The 20831-nt window shown below is 43.3% G+C and overlaps 1 protein-coding gene across 9 annotated transcripts in view; it reads left to right on the top strand.

Annotated features, from left to right (window-relative positions):
• Positions 1 to 20831, top strand: part of LOC105493997 (synapsin III) — a 550021-nt gene that overhangs the window by 94586 nt on the left and 434604 nt on the right. Inside the window, exon 1 of one of the 9 annotated variants that reach the window (XM_071080480.1) lies at positions 5781 to 6101. The exons of the other annotated variants lie outside the window; for them this stretch is intronic. Within the exon in view, the coding sequence (XP_070936581.1) occupies positions 6087 to 6101 (15 nt within the window). The 5' untranslated portion in view covers positions 5781 to 6086. Of the gene's footprint in view, positions 1 to 5780; positions 6102 to 20831 lie in introns of those variants that run through there. 9 annotated transcript variants of the gene reach the window in all.

Genomic DNA, 20831 nt, shown 5'->3' with positions numbered 1-20831 from the left:
GAGGAGACGGGAAGGCTCTCCCCCTCTAGTGCTGCCAGGAAAAGCAAGGGAAAGGAGAGGGGCCTGAACCTCCCCTTGCTGGGCCAGCGAAGTGCCAGAAACCCCAAACTGTGCATTCATTGGACAGAACCAGATTTTGATTACTCATCTTAATTTGCTTATTCTTGTACAATTGCTTTGGTCTCTCACTGGCTCCCTTAGCTCTCCACGGTGCAGGCTCCTCAATGTCTATGGGATGAAGGCCAAAGTCTTTAGGCAGCACCAGGGCCCTTCCTAACCTGGCACCAGCCTCATTTTCTCACCACCTCTCTTTTCCTCTCTCTGCTTAGTGGTCCCCATGAGAGATATTGGAGGAGGCAAGTAATTAATTTATAAGGTTTCTTGTTTATGGTGGCTTTCCCTCAAGTTCTATATGTTGGTGTCCAAAAATGTTATTTCTATATAATGAATATCTATGCATGTGACCATTTGTTCAGTCACCCATTCATCCATCCATCCATCCATTCATCCATCCATCCATCTATCCATCCATCCATCCATCCATCCATCCATCCATCCATCCGTGTACTTATGCTTTCTACATCTCTCTAGAACCTAACTCTCTGTCCAGGCTTTTGTTTTTGTGGTCTCTAATCAGTTCAGAATTAGGTTTTCCTTCCCCTAAACACCTTCATTAAACTTAGTATTTTGGGCCAGGCACAGTGGCTCATGCCTGTAATCCCAGCACTTTGGGAGGCTGAGGTAGGCAGATCACATGAGGCCAGGAGTTTGAGACCAGCCTGGTCAACATGGTGAAACCCTGTCTCTACTGAAAATACAAAACAAAATTAGCCAGGCATGGTGGCACATGCCTGTAATCCCAGCTACTTGGAGACTGAGGCACGAGAATGGCTTGAACCCAAGAGGCAGAAATTGCAGTGAGCCGAGATTGCATCACTGCTCTCCAGCCTCGGTGATAGAGTGAGACTATGTCTCAAAAATAAAAAAAAAAATAGTATTTTATAATGTCAATGATAGAGATAATAATAAAATCTTAAGCAATTTCTCCTTCTCTCTGTATAAATGTATATATACAGATTTGTAGATGTATATATACATTTATACCTATATAGAGAGAAATTGCTTAGGAGTCATTATTATCTATATTGATAGATAAATATTTATATAAAGAGAGAGATAGGTAGATAAGTATGTAGGTAAGATAGATAGATAGATAGATAGATAGATAGATAGATAGATAGATAGATAGATAGATGCCAGATACTCTGCCAAGATTTTACTATCTATAACCCAATTTTCTGCTTACAGTGACTTTGTGAGTTATCTGTTACTATTACAGACAAAGAAACTAAGGTTCTGAGAGGCCCAGCAACGCAGCTTAGAATTGGCAGAGCCAGGATTTGAACTCTTGTCCATCTGACTCCCAAGCTGCCCGTGCTCTAAAAAAACACTGTGTCCTCCTCACTCCCACAGCTAACTCCGCCCCCTCATTCCTGGGATATCATCCGCTTTCTCCATCACGCTGCTTCTGCGTGGCTTTGGGTTTCTTTTCAGTCTTAACCTTAACTGTGCTCTGCATGTATTTAATGGGAAATTACGTTAAGATTCTAAAAGTAGGCCGGGCATAGTGGCTTACGCCTGTAATCCCAGCACTTTGGAAGGCCAAGGCAGGCGGATCACGAGGTCAAGAGATCGAGACCATCCTGGCCAACATGGTGAAACCCCGTCTCTATTAAAAATACAAAAATTAGCCAGGTGTGGTGGCGGGCGCCTGTAGTCCCAGCTACTCAGGAGGCTAAGGCAGGAAAATTGCTTGAACCCAGGAGGCAGAGGTTGCAGTGAGCTGAGATCGCACCACTGCACTCCAGCCTGGCAACAGAGCAAGACTCTGTCTTTAAAAAAAAAAAAAAAAAAAAAAATCAAGGATTCTAAAAGTAAAGTAAACAGGCTCCTCCTTCTCACTGACTTCTCTATAGTATTTTATTTGTGTAGAGGAACATTTTTTCCTGCCTCAGTAGGAACAAGCCATATTTTGAGACACTTTGATTTGATGGACAGAGCTGTGCCCAGGATCAGATGGACAAGGGCTTGAATCGTGGCTTTGCCTCTTGTTACCTGGGGGACTTCAAGGAAGTGGTTCAAGGTTCCAAGCTAATGTTTTTCTGTTCACAGAATGCAGCTAGTAACCGCAACACTACTATGTCCAGCACACGTTGAGAATTTGGTCTGTTTTAGTTAACACTAAGGGAACTTTGGATGTAAGTTGACTCGTTTGTAAAAAGAGGAACTGGGAAATATACAGAGCATGTGCAACCCCCGGCCTTCCACTGCTCAATGAAGGCAATGCCTTCCAGCCCAGCTGAGGGGCAGCCTCATTATCTTTCTCTGCACAGCAGCCAGAGCTGGCAGCAAGACCAAACCCACTGGATGACCTGAAAAGAACTTGCAGTTCTCACATTCTGTGGGATTGCTACCAGGCTACTTAAACAGGATGGTAAATTATGGATAAGGTGGTTGGATCATGAGATGAGCTCAGTTGGTAAATATATGATGGGGGTGAAACCAAAACCCACTGACAACACAACTCTACTTTTTCTAGCCTAGAGTGTCCACTAAAACAACTATTTTCCAACCATACTCCTTAGAACCCTAGTGTACCACAGAGGTAGGTGGAGTTGAGAACTGTTAGGCATACTTGGAAGGAGAGAGAGAGAGAGAGAGAGAGAGGGAGAGAGGGAGAGAGAGAGAGAGAAAGAGAGAGAGAGATGCTAGAAAGAGGAAGATACGCTTAGCCTAACCTGTCTCCTCTTCTGTATTAGTAGCTAACAACCAGGGGTGATTTTTGCCCCACTCCCCCCAACAGGAGACATTTGGCAATGCCTGGAGACATTTTTGGTTGTCACAACAGGGGAGATCTCCTGACACCTGTGGGTAGAGGCCAGGGATGCTGCTAAACATCCTGCAATACACAAAACAGCCTCCTGCAACAAAGAATTATCTAGCTCAAAATGTCAGTAGTGCCAAGGTTGAGAAACCCTCTTCTAGACTGAACAGCCCAAAAACACACCTTTGTGCAAGAAGCCCTTGGGTACCTAAAGACAGTTTACGGTGGTGTGGGCTTCACTCTGGAGAAGCTTTGCCTTTACTCTCTCCTGCAGTTCCTGTTAGCAGCCTCAGGATAGCGACAGGGTCAGGACCTTATGCCCTGTTTTTACAGGTAGAGCCACTGAGGCAGAAGGTCCTGTGATTTCCCCAAGATCCCAGAGCTAGGAAGTTCTAGAAAGGCAGTGGAAACCCAGGTCTGTCTGACCCCACACTCAGCACTGTTTGTGACATGATCCACACCGGTCAGTGTGTCCCAGGCTTTGTGCCCGGCAACCCAGCAGAGGCCTGACACCTGTCAAAAGTCCTGAGGGACGTGGGGGAAGCTGGTCAGAGCCTGTTGTCTTAAACATACCCAGGATTTGTTTTAGTTGAGCATGCAAGACGTGCAGTCAGATGCATGACTGTCATGAAGGAAGGAGCTCTTACGTTCACAGTCCCCTAGAAGGAGGAGGCACAGCACCCCATGCCACATGCAGGTGGGGGGCACAGGGGAGCACTGAGGTTGTTCATAGACAGAGGGAATGATGGGGAGAGTGGGCAAGAGCTTTTATTGTGGATTTGTGGGGAGGAGTGAGCAAGGCAGGGGAAACAGGTTTAGGATTGGTGAGTTTGAATTATTTCAGCCGGGCTTGGAGAGTAGGGGCTGTCCCTGGTTGTCTCGTGCCTGTCCGTCAGGGCGGGTGGGCAGTACCCTGCAGTGTGAGAACCCCATAGATAGAGGAGGTTGAGCCTGCATTTGTTGGTTTGCATTCAGAGGGCGTGCTCCAGGCAAGCTCTTTGGTATCTCTAAGACTTGGCTAACCTAGGAAGGGCAGTCCCTCCAGGGCCAGCAAGGCGGAGGGGTCAAAGCATCAGAATGCAGACAATGAAAGACATAGTTATGATACCTGTCTAACTCCAAAGCCTCAGCACACTGCTGCTTTCTAACAGTTTTTCAAAATAGAATGTTTTTGTTTCCAATTAAATTTTATGTAAAACCCAATATTTAAGCAGATTAAAAAATTAAAATTAGTGCTCTACTTGATGCATAGCTGGAAGGTCCTGAACCCTTTGAACCTCAAAAAAATGTATCTGAAGTCGGGCATGGTGGCTCACGCCTGTAATCTCAGCACTTTGGAAGACCGAGGCAGAAGGATCACTTGAGCCCAGGAGTTTGGGACCAGCTTGGGCAACAACATAGTGAGATCCTGTCTTCACAAAAAATTTAAAAAATTAGCCAGGCATTGTGGCACACGCCTGTAGTCCCAGCTACTGGGGAGGCTGAGGTGGGAGGATTGCTTGAGCCAAAGCAGGCCGAGCCAGCAGTGATCCGTGATCACATCATTGCACTCCAGTCTGAGCAACAGAGTTTCAAGGAAAAAAAAAAAAAAAAGTGTCTAAGGCCTCTCCTTAGGCTGCCTCTTGAGAAGTAATTCTTTTTTTTTTTTTTTTTTTCCTGAGACAGTGTCTCACTCTGTCACCCAGGGTTTGGAGTACAGTGGCATGATCTTGGCTCACTGCAACCTCTGTCTCCTGGGTTCAAGTCATTCTCCTGCCTCAGCCTTCCAAGTAGCTGAGATTACAGGCGTGCACCACCACACCTGTATTAGTCCCTTTTCACACTGCTGATAAAGACATACCTGAGACTGGGCAATTTACAAAAGAAAGAAGTTTAATTGGACTTACAGTTCCACATACCTGGGGAAGCCTCACAATCGTGATGGAATGCAAGCAGGAGCAAGTGCCATCTTACATGGATGGCAGCAAGCAAAGACAGAATGCGGAAGACGTAAAAGCGGAAACACCTGATAAAACAATAAGATCTCATGAGACTTACTACCATGAGAATAGTGTGGGGGAAACTGCCCCCATGATTCAATTATCTCCCACTGGGAATTATGGGAGTGCAATTCTAGATGAGATTTGGGTGGTGACACAGCCAACCCATGTCAACACCCTACTATTTTTTGTATTTTTACTAGAGACAGGGTTTCACCATGTTGGCCAGGCTGGTTTTGAACTCCTGACCTCAAGTGATCCACCCGCCTCAGCCTCTCAAAGTGCTGGGATTACAGGGGTGAGCAACCGTGCCCCTCCGAGAAGTAATTCCCTCACTGGGGTTCTATCGTCCTGCTGCTCCCATTGCCTTGGACTCTGCCGCATATTGGGAGGAGCCTAGTGAAACAGTCCAAAGCAGGGACCCTGGATTCAGACTCATGTTTGCATGTCACCTCCCTGCTATGTGTTCTCATAAAACATACTAATCTCATCATGCCTCAGTGCCCCTTTCTAAAGTGGGGATAATAAGGCCTATCTCACCAGGTTACTGTCAGGATTCATTACTACATGCAAAGCCCTTAGACCAGTGCCTGGCACATAGTAAGTGCTAAAAAATAAATAAATAAATAAATAAATAAACTATGATAGATTTTAATTCTAATATAAATATAGTATGTAATATTATAATTATTGTCACTGGAACTACGAATAGTATTCATACAGCTACTATATCTAGTGCTATTACTACTAGTATCACCATTTTTGTATCTACCTCTCCAAATACTCCAACCACTACTTCTCCTACTAATGTACTGGCTGGGATAACTATTGGCATCACCACCCTTGGGCATTGCTACCACTCAAGTGTGAAGATGCAGAAAGCGACATGAGTAATCAGTGGGGGGCCACTCTGGACACACTTACCCTGTTTTGCTTATATCCTGTTTGCACTTCCCTTGCTCTGGGTCTAGGGAGAGTCATTTATGAAGTCCCTAAGATGTGTGGAGCTGCTGTTGATGAGGTCGTGGAAGTGATGCTACGTTTACGAGGTGTTTTCTCGGAGCCTGCAGGGTTGGAAATGATCCATTACAGCTCTTTGTGGACACTGGACATATGAATGTCATTGTGAGTTGAGCATGTTGTTGTCTCAAAAGTGCAGAGGGCCTGTGTGCTCCTCAGAACGTGGACAGAGAGACGTCCTTGCCTTTGCTTCTTGATGCAGAATGCATTGGCCACAGGTGGGTTCTTTTCCCTGACACTGTCCCTTGCAGTCCCCATTTTGGAGATTAGGTTCAGGTTAACTCGAAGTTCTATCTGGGTTATGCTGGGTTGGTAGCCCCTTAGGAAGAAAATGAGCATCTGAGAAGAGGAATTCAGCCTTTAGAAACATGAGTCTCTATTGAGGGAAAAGGGATCGGGGAAACATTTGCAAGGAGCAAAGTGGTGCTTGGGCTCCCTCCTTTCCTGAGCCCAGCCTTAACTTGGAGCTATTTCACAGCAGACTTTTGAAAGGGTGACCAGTTCATACCAAGCTGCCTTAAATGCTTGGAGCAAAAGCCTATGGGGATTTGCAAATCAACCTCGGGAAGGGAAATTAGCTGTGTCTTGCTCCAAAGCTTGCTCCAAAATAAACACATAAGATGTGCCGGCGGGGAGAGCACGGGGCTTTTTCTTCTTCATTTTAAAAACTCCATGTGTGCATTATTTTAAATAGGCGCCAGCACATGAGGCCCTTTTAACAAGATTGAAAACAGATGGGGCCTTAGGCTGTTCAGTAGCTCTCAGAAACTCACAGGAGAAGTGCTAAGCCATCCCGCATCCCAGCGATGTTTGTTCTCTCGTGGAAGCACAAGTCCGGCCAGGCCTCTCATTCCCAGAGAGCCCGAGTCTGCTTCCTGCATCAGGTGTGTCAGCCAGGGGAAGGAAGTATCTCCTTTCACTGAATTTACCCGTGTTTGCGTTTACTTAACCCTTGGGCAGCTTGGGAGAAAAGAGGATTGTGCTAGTCTTGGAGCCCTTGTGCTTCTGGAGTTAGAAGCATTGGGCTTAACTTCCTTATTGTAAATCAGATTATGCCCCTCTGTGGGTAGAAAAACATCTCTCCAGAGGTGCCAGTCTCACTCCAAGCCATAGCCAAAGTCCTTCCCACTACCTGAGGGCCCTTCCTGATTAGCCTGCCCTGACCTTGTTCCTGACCCTGTTTTCCTGGCTTACTCCGATCCATCCACATGGGCTGTCTTGCTCTTCCTTAAAATCAGACAATGGGAAATAACAAGTGTTGGTGAGAAGGTGGAGAGATTGCAACCTTTGTGCACTGACGTGGGAATGTAGAATGAGGCAGCCGCTGTGGAGAACAGTATGGCAGTTCCTCCAAAAATTAAACGTAGAATTACTGTACAATCCAGCAATTCTACTTCTGGGAATTTACCCAGAAGAATTGAAAGCAGAGACTTGAACAGATATTTGCACACCCGTGTTCACAACAGCATGGTTCATAATAGCCAAACGGTGGAAACAACCCAGATGTCCATTAGCAGGTGAATGGGTGTACAAAATGTGGTATGTCCAAACAATGGAATATTATTCAGCCCCCAAAAAGGAATTCTGGCATATGCTACAACATAGATGAGCCTTGAAAACATGATATTACGTGATAGAAGCCAGACACGAAAGGACAAATATTGTATGATTCCAGTAGTCTGAAGTACCTAGAGTAGTCAAATCTATTGAGACACAGTAGGATAGAAGTTAGTAGGGGTGGCCGGATGAGGTGGCTCACACCTGTAATCTCAGCACTTTGGGAGGCCGAGGCATGTGGATTATTTGAGGTAAGAGTTTGAGACCAGCCTGACCAACATGGTGAAACTCTGTCTCTACTAAAAATACAAAAATTAGTTGGGTGTGGTGGTAGGCACCTTTAATCCCAGCTACTTGGGAGGCTGAGGCAGGAGAATCACTTGAACCTGGGAGGTGGAGGTTGCGTTGAGCTGAGATCATGCCACTGCACTCCAGCCTGGGTGACAGAGCAAGACTCTGTCTCCAAAAAAAAAAAAAAAAAAAAGTTAGTAGGGGCTGGGGAGGGGACGGGGAGTTCTGTATAACATTTGTGTGTGTGTGTGTGTGTGTGTGTATTAGGGTTCTCTAGAGGGACAGAACTAATAGGAGATATATATATGTGTGTGTGTGTGTATATATATATATGAGTTTATTAAGTAGTATTAACTCACACAATCACAAGTTCACGCAATAGGCCATCTGCAATCTGAAGAGCAAGGAAACCAGTCTGAGTCCCAACTCTGAAGAACTCGGAGTCAATTGTTAGAGGGCAGGAAGCATCCAGCATGGAGAAAAAGATGTAGGCTGAGAGGCTAGGGCAGTCTAGTCATTTCACGTTTTTCTGCCTGCTTTATATTCACTGGCAGCTGATTAGATGGTGCCCACCCAGATTAAGGGTGGGTCTGCCTTCCCCAGCCCAGTGACTCAAATGTTATTCTCCTTTGGCAGCACCCTCACAGACACACCCAGGATCAATACTTTGCATCCTTCAGTCCCATCAAGTTGACACTCAGTATTAACCGTCACAAGTGGTAATGAAAAATTTCTGGAGATGGTTAGCGGTGGTGGTTGCACAACACCATGAATGTACTTAATGCCACTAAAAATACACTTTAAAAAGGATTAAAATGGTAAATTTTATGTTGTATATGATTTACCACAATGAAAAAAATAAAAACCTTAAATATCAAGTGAGCGCATCTTCCATCAAGGCCTTTACCTGGCCCCCTGGTCCCCAGGCGTCCTCATGGCTCATGCCCTCACTGTATTCAGGTGCTTTGCCCAAATGTCACCTCCTCAGAAATGCTTGCCCCTCATCCCCCATCTGAAATGGCACTTCCGTGCACACTTCTCCATCACTCTCTATCACTTTATCTGCCTCATTTTTCTTCGCAGCATTTAGCATCCTGAGTGCTGAACCCGCTGGCCTTTCGAAGTGTCTGGTGCTCAGCTGGAGCTGCGATAGGAACAGCAGGGTCTCTGTGTTTGGGGTTCAATGGTGGCCGTATTCCTGGAGGTCCCAGTAGTAGGAAGTGCTAGGTCCTCACCTGGGGGTGAAGGGCTGTCCCCTGAATGTGCAGATTGGATCAAATGGAGGGTAAATGAGATACAGGGAGACAGCAGTTCTAAAACAAGAAGGCGAGGTCTGCACTATGGGTAGCAATGAGAATAGAAAAGGAAGTCTGAGTGCCTTTTTTCCTTCCTACAATCCTGAGAAAGATTTTGGACCTTTAAAATAAATTAAAAAAAAAGAAACGGAAAAGGCATTTGAATTTCTTAGAGCTTTGATGAACAAGATGTTCCTCTCATCACATTATAACTTTGAATTTTCCATTTGGAAAAGAAAAAAAAAACATTTACAGAAATATAATTGTGCCAGCCCCGCTTCAGCTCCTTCAATATGTCTCCTCACTATGGTCTGCAGAATTAGAGTCCACAGTGCCCAGCTTCAGCAGCATCTTCTCACCCCAAACAGCCTCTCTTCCCAGGACCGCTTTCCTCTTGTGGTTTCTCACTCATCTGTGGGACTACTGAGTGTTAGCCCCCAACGATGGACTGTGCTTCCACATCTCCATCTTAAAGTGCCCAGAACCCATCCATCAGGAGAGCCAGAGGGCTGTGAGGAGACTTTTCTCACACTTTGCTGAGCATTCGGCAGAATGGTGTCTAAGCATGTGGAGCCCAGCTCGCAGCAATGAGACGTAAATGTCAAGGAAACATTAACCACTGTTCTTTTCTTTGTAGCTGAGCTGTGGTCTTAAAATCTCTGAACATTTGCCCTATCCACTGCAGGTAGCAAAAATTCTTTGCAGTTAGCAAAATTTATTTCTAGGTCTCTTGACCTTCTGAAAGCTCTGGAGGTGGGAAGAGATGAAGCTGTGGTGGTCTCACCATCCTGTTCCCCTTAAAGGCCCTTCTTTCTCCCCTTCGATGAACATCCTTCCTGTCCTAGGGACATTATTAAAGGCTCTCCCCAACCTTGAAGTCTCCCCCGGCGTTGGGCAAAGGGCAGTGGTGTTTTACTTTGATTTTCAGGTGCGGTTGTTTTTTTGGGGGGGGCAGGGGGTACAACTCGGGAACGCCGAGCAGGAAGGGGCGACTATTAGGACAGAATTAGGGCATACCTGGTCCTCTGGCTTCCAGTCACCAGAACCCCACCTCGATCTCTAACAAATGTACATCTAGGTTTTTGGAATCAAAACTTTGCGGTTAAGAGATTCCTTAAAAATCAGAACAATACGTCTAACTGGTGATCTTTCCCAAACTTGACTCCCTGATGTCTTATATTGCCAAGTGTGATGATGTTGATGAAGAAAGAGGAGGGGGATGAGGAGGAGAATCATTTCCATCATTATCTTCATTGACAATAGTGGAGATGATGATGTTGGTGATAAGGATGGTAAAGATGCCAACATCTTCCCATCTCGTGCAGAAAAAATCCTAAACCCTGACTGTGATCCGGTCCATCATCCCCTCTCAGATATCATCTTCTTTCCTCACCCCCTTACTAGCCCTGTTCCAGCCACACCAACTTTCTTGCTGTTCCTTGAATTCTGCACACATACTCCAGCCTCAGGGTCTTCGCACCTGCTGGTCTCTCTGCCTGGAAAGCTCCCTCCCCCGCCCCTTATTAATAGGTTTTGCTCCCTAACTTTACTCATATCACTGATCAAATTTCACCTTCTCCTGAGCCCTTTATTTAACACAAAACTCAACTCCTGGCACTCTATCTTCTTGCCAGGATTTCTCTTTCCTCTCCCAATGTATTATTTATGTTTACTGTTAGTGGTCTGCACTAGAATATAAGGTGAGGATCGGAAATTTTGTCTGTAACTTTCACTGCTGTGTCACCAGCCCCTAGCCTTGGCAGAACAGCTACTCAATAAGAATGTGTTAAATGAATAAATAGATACAAACAGAATCAGACTGACCTGAGTTCAAGTCCTTGCTCTCTGGCGCAATAACTTTGTGATCTTAGCCAAGTCATTTGCACACTGTCTGCTCTCCAGTTTTCTCACCAACTATGAGGAGGCTAATACCTATGCTTCTATCAATGTTGTTGTGATAATCAAGTTAATTAATATAATCTTGATGGCTAACATTCATTACACATTTATTTTCACCTAGGCACCTTGCTAAGAGCTTTCAAGTGGATTAATTCATTTAATGCTCACAACTGCCCTATGAAGGCACCATAGCCTCTTTTTACAGATGAGAGACTAAGGCAAAAGAAGGCTAACTTGCCCAAAGTTGTACAGCAAGGCGGGGGTGGAGATCAGATTCAAACTCATTTGGTCTGATTCCGGAAAACATTATGTTACACCAAACATTTTGTAAACTTCGAAACACTGCTGTTTATTTTTAAATTCTATCTATTTATTTATTTGAGATAGGGTTTTGCTCTGTTCCTTGGGCTGCAGTGCGATGGTGCAGTCATGACTCACCGTAGCCTTGAGCTTGTGGGCTCAAGTGATCCTTCCGCCTCAAATCCTAAGTAACTAGGTCGATAGGCATGCACCACCACACCTGGCTGATTTTTAAATTTTTTGTGGAGACAGGGTCTCACTATGTTTGTCTAGTCTGGTCTCGAACTCCTGGGCTCAAGCAATCCTCCTGCCTCAGCCTCCCAAAGTGCTGAAGTTACATGTGTGAGCCACCGAGCCCAGTCTTACTTTTCAAATATAATGTGGCAAACCCGTCCTAATCTTGAATATTCGAATACATGAACATTTAGGAATGTAGGTTTTTATTATTTTATTTTTTCTGTGTTTTTATATTTACTTGGACATTTTTAATGTGTTTATCCCTCCCCACCCTGCCTGTCCACACACACACACATTATTCACATGCATGTGCACACACACTCAATATTCACCAACACCACACACAGGCATGCTATGATTTTTCTGGGGGGCCAGGCCTTCACTGAGATGCCGGGTGCTTCTACTGAGCAAGATTTCCTCATCTGGAATGGGCTGCTAGGTGAGTGGGCAGACTCTCAAAGCCTTTTTTGTCTGCAAGGTGAGTCTGAACTGGTGGGAAAGAGCTCAGCCCTGAGATGCCAGCCAAGGAAGTCACTGATTCCCCCCCAAGCTCAGCAAGCTAAAAATACGGCCTGTGCCGGGAAGTGGACAGGAAGCAGTTCTTGCCGACTGCAGGCCTCGGGCCACCTGCCAAGTGTCTGCCATCGGTGGAGCAGTCAGAAGAGGCCGAGTGGAGGAGGGGCGGGGGCCCATGGGCTTCGCTGACAGATGCTGCAAACTGGTGTGCACAAGACCGGGAAGGTGAAAGGCAAGGGCGACTGTAGGCCACAAGCCGAGCCCGAGCTGACCCAACTCTGCGCACTCCAATGGGATTCACCTCAAATAACTGGCATGCACTTGATGTCACCTCCTGCCCACCAGAAAATCACACTTGCAAAGCACGTTGGCCTGGGTATGCGTCCCAGCTGACATAATTACCAGAGTGGAACTTGGGGCACAGTCTCTGTGCTTCCTTAAGTCTTATCTTTGACATCTGCAAAATGGGCATTGGTTCATTGAGTGGTATTGACGGAGCACTGGCTGCTGTATACCAGGCACTGTTTTAGGTGCTGAGATAGAGTGGTAAACAAAGCAGACAAAATCTCTGCCCCACAGAGCTTCTACTCAAGTGAGAGAGGTAGACCATTGAAGAGTTAATTGAGATGGACGTAAATCTTTATGTCACCTAGGGATGAGTGCTTTGGGGAAGAATAAGAAAAGAAATTGACTGTGGAGCCCAGCAGGGTGCTTTGCAGGGAGGATACGGCTTGGGACACCACTGAGAAGGACTGAATGGCCTGAGGAAGGCGGCCATGCTGCCGGCTCAAGGAAGCCCTTTGGTGATGGGGACAGGAGGCTGGAGCTTGCTTGGTTGTTTGACAGTGTGGCAATGGCTGAGCGAGTCGGAACTGGGGGGATGGTGGGAGGCATCAGAGTAAATCATGTGGGACCTTGTAAGTCATGTAGGGTTTGGGTTTCCTTTTTATTATCACTGCTATTGTTTATCCTTTTTGAATGAGTGTCTTTGGCTATGAAAGAATTTAGGAAGTGAGGAGGATCATAATACATGCAGACTGCTGATGTTTTTTAAAGGAATTTAATGATACAGTTTCTTTCCCAAGAGTAAACATATCAATCTGCTAGGAATTAGGGTAGAATTTTGATGATAATTTGCCAGAGGGCTCAGGAATGCCCTAATCCTTGATAATCACCAGCACCACCCCCGCTACACCCCTCATTCCAGGTTCCTAAGGTGGCTGACAACCAAAGAAGGAACAGCAAATCACTGTTGAAATTACAGTCCAGCGTTAGCTGCCCTAGATTTGCTACCCCTAGTTCCAGGTTCTCTGCTAAATCTGGGCTGAATCCCTCAGTTTAGGCTTTAGAACTAAGCAGTGCAGCCTCTTACCCTCCCTTGAAGCCAGACCTCATCTGTGGATGTTACTAACTAGATATGTGGCTGTTCTTACTCAATAGTCACATGGCCTCACAATGACAACTAAGGAAAAATAACAGGACATCCGGGCCTCCTGGGAATCAGAAGAAGCTCCCGGGAATCAGAGTTTATGGCTGCCAACTCATAGATTGGAAGACAGAGTTGCAGAGAGAAAGATGAATGCTTAAAGATAGCATCTTTCAGGACTTACCAAGCAGGAAAGAGGAAGTTAACACAATGACCACCCAAATCAACAGACACGTAGCTACAGAGAGGCAGAATGTGGAGGCCAGGATCACCCCTGGCCATGACCCTGCCTACTAGCAAATGTGGCATTGTGATGTCCTGCCCGGTAGACTAACTGCTTCTCTTTATGAGATGCAGTAAGAAAGCTTACGGATAGAGCACAGGGTCTGAGGTTGTTCTGGCATTAGGAGAATGCTGAGAGTACTGACTTTTTCCTGTGAACTTCGTGTCTGTCTGTCTCTGTCTCCTCTCTGTCTCTTTTTCTCTCTCTGTTTCTCCTGCAGAATATGCGAGTGCCCAAGGCCATGGGCAGGGGAACACGCCTAAGCATTGAGTTTAAGGGTACAGTTTGGACCAGATACTTCTTCACCAACTGACAGGAATTCCCAGTATCTTATCAGTCACCCTGGGATTCCAGACAAATCTATCTGCCAGCATCTTGCCTTTCTCAGGAACTCTGGACAACATCTCTTTGTGTCAAAATCCTCCCTCAGTCAGGCTTCAAGGTCAAAGCTGATAGCTGCTACCTTCACATTCCCACACATTCTTGGTTTCTTGTGTACATTCCAGTCAGTCATCCACTTCCACGTCTCAATTTCCGGTTCTTTCTTATTGACCTGTTGGCCTAATAACATGCTTCAACTTAGTACTATGATGCTGATTACAATCACCATTTTCCATGCTGTCATCAACATGATTATCATTGCAAATGCAATTATTAGTAACTAGACATGAATACCCCATGCTTTCAGTAATGTTGTCTGCTTGGCATTACATACTTGTCAGGTGTCAGTGCCGGCGAAAATGCAGCCAAAGACCCTACAGGAAATTGAATGCATTCTACCTCTATTCCTGTGTGCAGGCACGCATGCATGCGTGTGTGTGGGTGTGTGTGTGTGTGTTCCTGAAACTGGACACGAGTTTAATTACAAACAGGTGCTTATAGGTTAAGCATCCCAAGTCCAAAAATCCAAAATCCAGAATGCTCCAAAATCCAAAACTTTTTTTTTTTTTTTTTTTGACGTAGAATCTCACTCTGTCTCCCAGGCTGGAGTGCAGTGGTGCAGTTCTAGCTCCCTGCAGCCTTGAACTCAAAGCTCAAGCATCCTCCTGCCTGAGCCCCCTCTCCGGTAACTGAGTCTACAGGTGCACGCCACCATCCCTGGCTAATTTTTTTTAAAAGATATAAGGGTCTTACCTTGTTGCCCAGGCTGGTCTTATCCTGGCTTCAAGTGCTTTTCCCACCTTGGCCTCCCAAAATACTGGGATTAAATCAGTGTGAGCCACTGCGCCCGGCCAAAATCCAACATTTTTAGTGATATGATGCTCAAAGAAATGCTCACTGGAGCATTTCAGATTTTGGATTTTGGGATTAGAGGTGCTCAACTGGTAAGTATATATACTGCAAGTATTTCAAAATCTGAAAAAAAAATCCAAAGTGCAGAACACTTTTGGTCCCAAGCATTTCAGATAAGGAACACTCAACCTGTATCTCCTTCTGACCTAGGAGAATGTCGAAGAGATTTTCTTAATGGATGAGTCCAATGATATCTAGCACCTATAACGGAACCTGGAACTTCGAACGTGCTGCATAATATTTGTTGTTAGGAATTGAGTTACTCCCCTCCTCTGCAACCCCTAGTGTTTCCTAGTAGCCCCCTATAGTGTCTTTGCCCTAGTCCCTGGAACCCGTGAAAATGTTACTCAAAAGGAATTTGGCAGATGTGATTATAGTTACGGACCTTAAGACAGGAGAGGATTCTGCAGTATCCAACTAGATCCCATCAAACCACACAAGTCCTTTAAAGCAGAGAACTTTCTCACACTGGAGATGGAGATGTGGCAGACAACAAGTCAGTAACAATTTGAAAAGTGAAAAGGACTCAGTGTGCCATTACTAGTTTGAAGATGGGAGTACAGCGTCATAAGGAAAACACACAGCCCTAAGCAGCTGGGAGTCTCTCCCAGGAAACGAAGACCTCAATCCTATCATTGCAGATAACTGACTTCTGCCTGTAACCTGGAGGAATCTGGAAGCGGCTTCCTCCCAGAGCCTTGCAATGAGAGCCCAGCTGGCCAACACCTTGATTTGGGCCATGTGCAACACAGAACAGAGAAACCAACCAAGCTAACCTGGACCTTTGACCTACATAGCAGTGAGATAATAAGTTTGTGTTGTTTGAAGGCATTAAATGTGGGATAATTTTTATGGCAGCAATAGAAGACTAATATGCTGTAGAATGCTATTCACATTCCTTCACAGGACACTCAAAATCTTCATGAACTAGTCTCTCAGCAGCCTTTGCCTTCTATTGTGTACTTCCAGATACTCCATGTCCCAGCTACAAATGACACCTCACCATTCCTTTGGCCCCACAGCCCTCTGTTCTCACCTGTGCTTTTGTTCCTGGAAACTTAGGTTGAGCTTTTCCCCTGCTCTCGGCCTGAAAACATCTTCCTTGCTGTCACAGTCTGGAGGCCCCGGCAATGCAGTTTCAGAAGGCAAGTTACTTAATGTGTGAGGGTATCCATTCATCCGTAAAATATACAAACTTTTGGTGATAAGTATTTTTGAATACCTACTATGTGCCAGGAGCTGGGTATAAAACAATGAACAGCTTTCTTATAAAAAGTATTCGTACTTGGCTGGCATTTCTTTCTTATAAAGTATGCTATGATAATAGGTGATTTCTTTGATGACAGTTAGGGGACATTGGTTTAGAAAAAGACAGACATATAACAATTAAATAGACCAGGGACATCATTGACTCAATTAATTATAGCTCTTTAATTTAAAGATGAAGAGAGTTAAGAGTAGAGAGAAAGTGAGGGGTTTGCTTAAGGGCATACAGCAGGTCAGTGTCAAATTCAAGATTTAGATCTCTGATCTTCAGACTTCAAGGCCAATGCCTTTTCCACTATTTATTCATTCCTCCGAGTACATGTTTAAAGAGTTATACACAAACAGAAAAGCTCAGATAGTCCAGTATGTTCAGTTATCATTGAGATCAGTGTTGAAAACCTCTCACAACTAGTTTAACAAGAGTAGCAAAATACTAAGAGCTCTGTCTGTGCCTATATATAGCCCTCATCTAGAGACCAAAGAATTAAAACCATTTGTGCTTAATGATGTCTAGAGGTAATCTCCTACAAATGTATAACATGGCTATTTCCCCCCACAAAACAATCAGAATTACATGCAGCCATCTTCATTTTCTAAAGCAATATATTGTGGTATGGGGTCTTTTTTTCTGTTAAAAATAAGGAAAAGAAATTTTAAAAAATGCAGTGGCTGGCAACAAATGTGCAAAAAATAATGCAAATGAGAGAGTGGGCTCAACCTTTCAACAAGCTGGAAAAGAAGTTAAAATGTTAAAGAATGTTTAAAACTGTGCTGAGATGCGAACGTTCATTATAAAGCAAAGATAAACCTTTAGAGGCATGTGAGCATGTCAATAGTGAGATGCCATAAGTGCCAGTCCTCAGTATAGGTGATGATCTAAAAGAATAGATGTGCTTTCTCCTCCATTTATTACCCTCTCAACCAGCAGACCGTACTAACAAGCTGTTAAGAACTGTAGGTTTTTTAAAAATTAATAAAACCTTTTTTTAACCTTTAAGAGAAGTGGGGATTTCCTTCAGGAGGTCTTTGAGAGGTCTGGCTGCAGTGGTGGGTTGGTTGCAAAGTAAAGAATAGAACACATTCTGTCTAGTCAATCATATTGCTGGGGAAACATCCAATCAGTTTATTCAGGACAGAGCCTTTGAGGTCATCTGATTGACCAGTGTCTATGCGTGTTTTGCAGTGAGCGAATAAGACGACTATTTTTCTGGTCAGGAAGTTAAGGGGACAGAGAGGGTGGTCATCCTACCTTGCCTTTGCTCCTGTCATCCCTGGGACTTGTTTGAGTCACTTCTGTCTTAGACTATTATACTATCTGATGTCAAGACTCACTGTAAAGCTACATTAAGTGTGACAACTTGAAACAGGATAGATAAATTGATAAATAGAATAAAATAGAGGATTTAGAAATGGACTGTCACCTATGAAGTGACTTGGTGGTTGGCAAAGGCACCGATGCAGTTCTATTGAGAAAGAGTGCTCATTTCAATAAATGGTACCAAAGTATATGAATAGCCATACAAAAAAAAATTGAGCCTTGAGTCCTACTTCACATAGTATATATTTAAAAATTCTAGATGGATTACAGACCTAAATGTGAAATATTCAACAGAGAAGCTTCTAGCAGGAAACATTGAGAGTGCCTCCATGACCTTGGGGTGGGCAAACATTTTTAAAGCTAAAGACAATAAATATACTAACTGTAAAAATAAATCAAATTGTACTTCATATATACATATATGTGTGTATAAATATATTCTTCATTAAAAAAATAAGAAAGTTAAGAGACAAGCCACAGAATGGAAGAAGAAATTTCTAAATGAATATATCCAGAAAACAGCTCCTATCTTGAATATATTTTAAGATACCTTTACAAATTAATAAGATAAATGCAAACAAGAATACAAATATGAACAAAAACTTAAATAGGCACTTCACCAAATGAAATTACCTAAATTGTTAATTAGCACATGAAAAGGTGGTCAGCATCATTAACCATCAGAGAAATGCAAACTGAAACCACAATGTACTATTACTACACACCCACCTGAAGAATGGCTAAAACTAAAAACATTGGCAATACTAAGTGTTGAAAAAGACATAGGGCAACTATAATTCTCATATTGCTAATGGGTATGTAAATTGGCAAAACCGCTTTGGAAAATTCTCCATCTGTATCTTCTAAATCCTGTATGCCTGTCCTCTGACCCAGCAATTCCACTTCTAGGTATGAAATGAATGTATATGTCCACCAAAAGAGATGTATAAGAAGGTGCATAGCAGCTCTTTTCTTAGTAGTCAATGAATGGAAATAGTTAAAGTGTCTGTCTTTGGCAGAATGGATAAACACATTATTGAATATTCAGACAATGAAATACTACACAGAAATAAAAAAAGAATGACTGCTGCTAACCACAACAGCATCACAGATATGAAAGAAGGCAAATACCAAAGTGCATATACTGTGAAATTTCATTTATAGCAAGTTCACGAACATGTAAAACTAATCTATGGAGATAGAAGACATTAAAATGGTAACATCATGGTGTAGGGGTGAGATCAGCTAGAATGAGGATGCGGGAGGATTCAGGGGTTCTAGAAATGATCTATATCTTGATGCGAGGATTGATTACACAGCATAAATAAGTTAAAATTCGTCAAGCTAAAACTTAAAATTTGTGTACTTTACTGTATGTTATCTATATTTTCTTTTCAAGGCACTGTTCTATGATTTAAAATATACATCTTTAGCTCATCAACATCTACCTTCAAATAGTGTTATTCCACTTCACATATAGTGTGAGAACCTCTCAGCGGTATATTTCCATTTCTCATTCCCTTTCTTTGTGTCCTTGTTATTGTTCATTTTACTTCTACAGGTTATAAACTCCCACGATGCCTGCAATGTTTTGCTTTAAACTGTTAATAATCTTTTATGGAAGATTTTTAAACTGAAAAATGAATGTGTTGTATTTATCCACATATTTACCATATCTAGAACTCTTTATTTTGTGTTGGTACAAATTTCCATCTGGTATCATTGTCCTTCTATCTGAAGAGCTTCCTTTAACATATTTTGGACTTATAATAAATTCAACTTCTCTTTGTCTGGAAAAGTCTTTATTGTGCCTTCACTTTTTTTTTTTTTTTTTGAGACAAAGTCTCGCCCTGTTGTCCAGGCCAAAGTGCAATGGTGAAATCTCTGCTCACCGCAACCTCCGCTTCCCATGTTCAAGTGATTCTTGTGCCTCAGCCTCCCAAGTGGCTGGGATTACAGGCACGTGCCACCACACTTTGCTGATTTTTTGTATTTTTCATAGAGACTAGGTTTTGCCATGTTGGCCAGGCTGGTCTTGAACTCCTAACCTCAGGTGATCTACCCACCTTGGCCTCCCAAAGTGCTGGGATTACAAGCATGAGCCACTGTGCCTGTCCTATGCCTTCACTTTTAAAAGATAATTTTACTGGGTATAATATTCTATACTGACAGTTGTTTTTTGGTTAGTTTTCTTTTACTTTTAGTTCTTTAAGGAAGATTTACTACTATCTTCTGGTTTTCTGTTTTCTCACAAGAAGCTGTTTATCATTCTTATCTTTGTTTCTCTTTATGTAAAATGTATTTTCTCCCCTTTGGCTGCTTCGAAGATTTTCTCTTCATCACTGGTTTTTAATAAGTTATTATATGCCCTGCTGTTTATTTGCTTTGTTTCTTCTGCTTATGATTCATTGAACTTGTTAGATCAAGTTTTCATTAACTGTAGAAAAATTTTGGCCATTTAAAAAAAATTTTCTGGCCCTACCTCTTCTCTTAGTGAGACTTTAATTACTCAGATATTAGACTGTTTAATATTATCCCATAACTCACTGAGGTTCTGCTCTCTTTTTCTTTCTTTCTTTGCTTTTTTTTTTTTTTTTTTTTTTGTATTTTTGTCTTTCTGCTTCATTTTGGATTGTTTTTTTGGTTTTCTCTTCAAGTTCAACTGAACTTTTTTTTCAGCAGTGTGTTATGGTTTGGCTCTGTGCCCCACCTAAATCTCATGTTGAATTGTAATCCCCACTGTTGGAGGTGGGGCCTGGCAAAAGGTGACTGGATCATGGGGTTGGTTTCTGATGATTTAGCACCATCCCCCTTGCTGTCCTTATGATAGGGTTCTCACAAAATCTGGTTGATTAAAAGTGTGTAGCGCTTCCCCCTTTGCTCTCTCTCTCTCCTGCTCCTCTGCCATATGAGGATGGTGCTTGCTTTCCCCTTTGCCTTCCACCATGATTGTAAGTTTCTTGACACTTCCCCACAAGCAGAAGTCTGTGCAGCCTGCACAACTGTGAGGTGATTAAATCTCTTTTCTTTATAAACTACCTAGCCTCAGGTAGTTGATAGCAGTGTAGAACAGACTGATACAAGTGTCTAATCTGTTGTTAATCCTAGCAGTGCATTTTCTATTTCAGATATTATAATTTTTATCTCTACAAGTTTCATTTTTAATTTTTAAAATATGTTTCTTTCTCTCCCATTATGTTGTTTCCATCTACATTCTTGAGAACCTCTTTATAATAGTTGTTTTAACTTCCATTTCTGCTCTTCCCA

Source organism: Macaca nemestrina, chromosome 15, assembly GCF_043159975.1.
Source record: "Macaca nemestrina isolate mMacNem1 chromosome 15, mMacNem.hap1, whole genome shotgun sequence".
NCBI lineage: Eukaryota > Metazoa > Chordata > Mammalia > Primates > Cercopithecidae > Macaca > Macaca nemestrina.
Note: the sequence above shows the minus strand (reverse complement) of the source record. Positions and strands in the feature narration are given on the sequence as shown.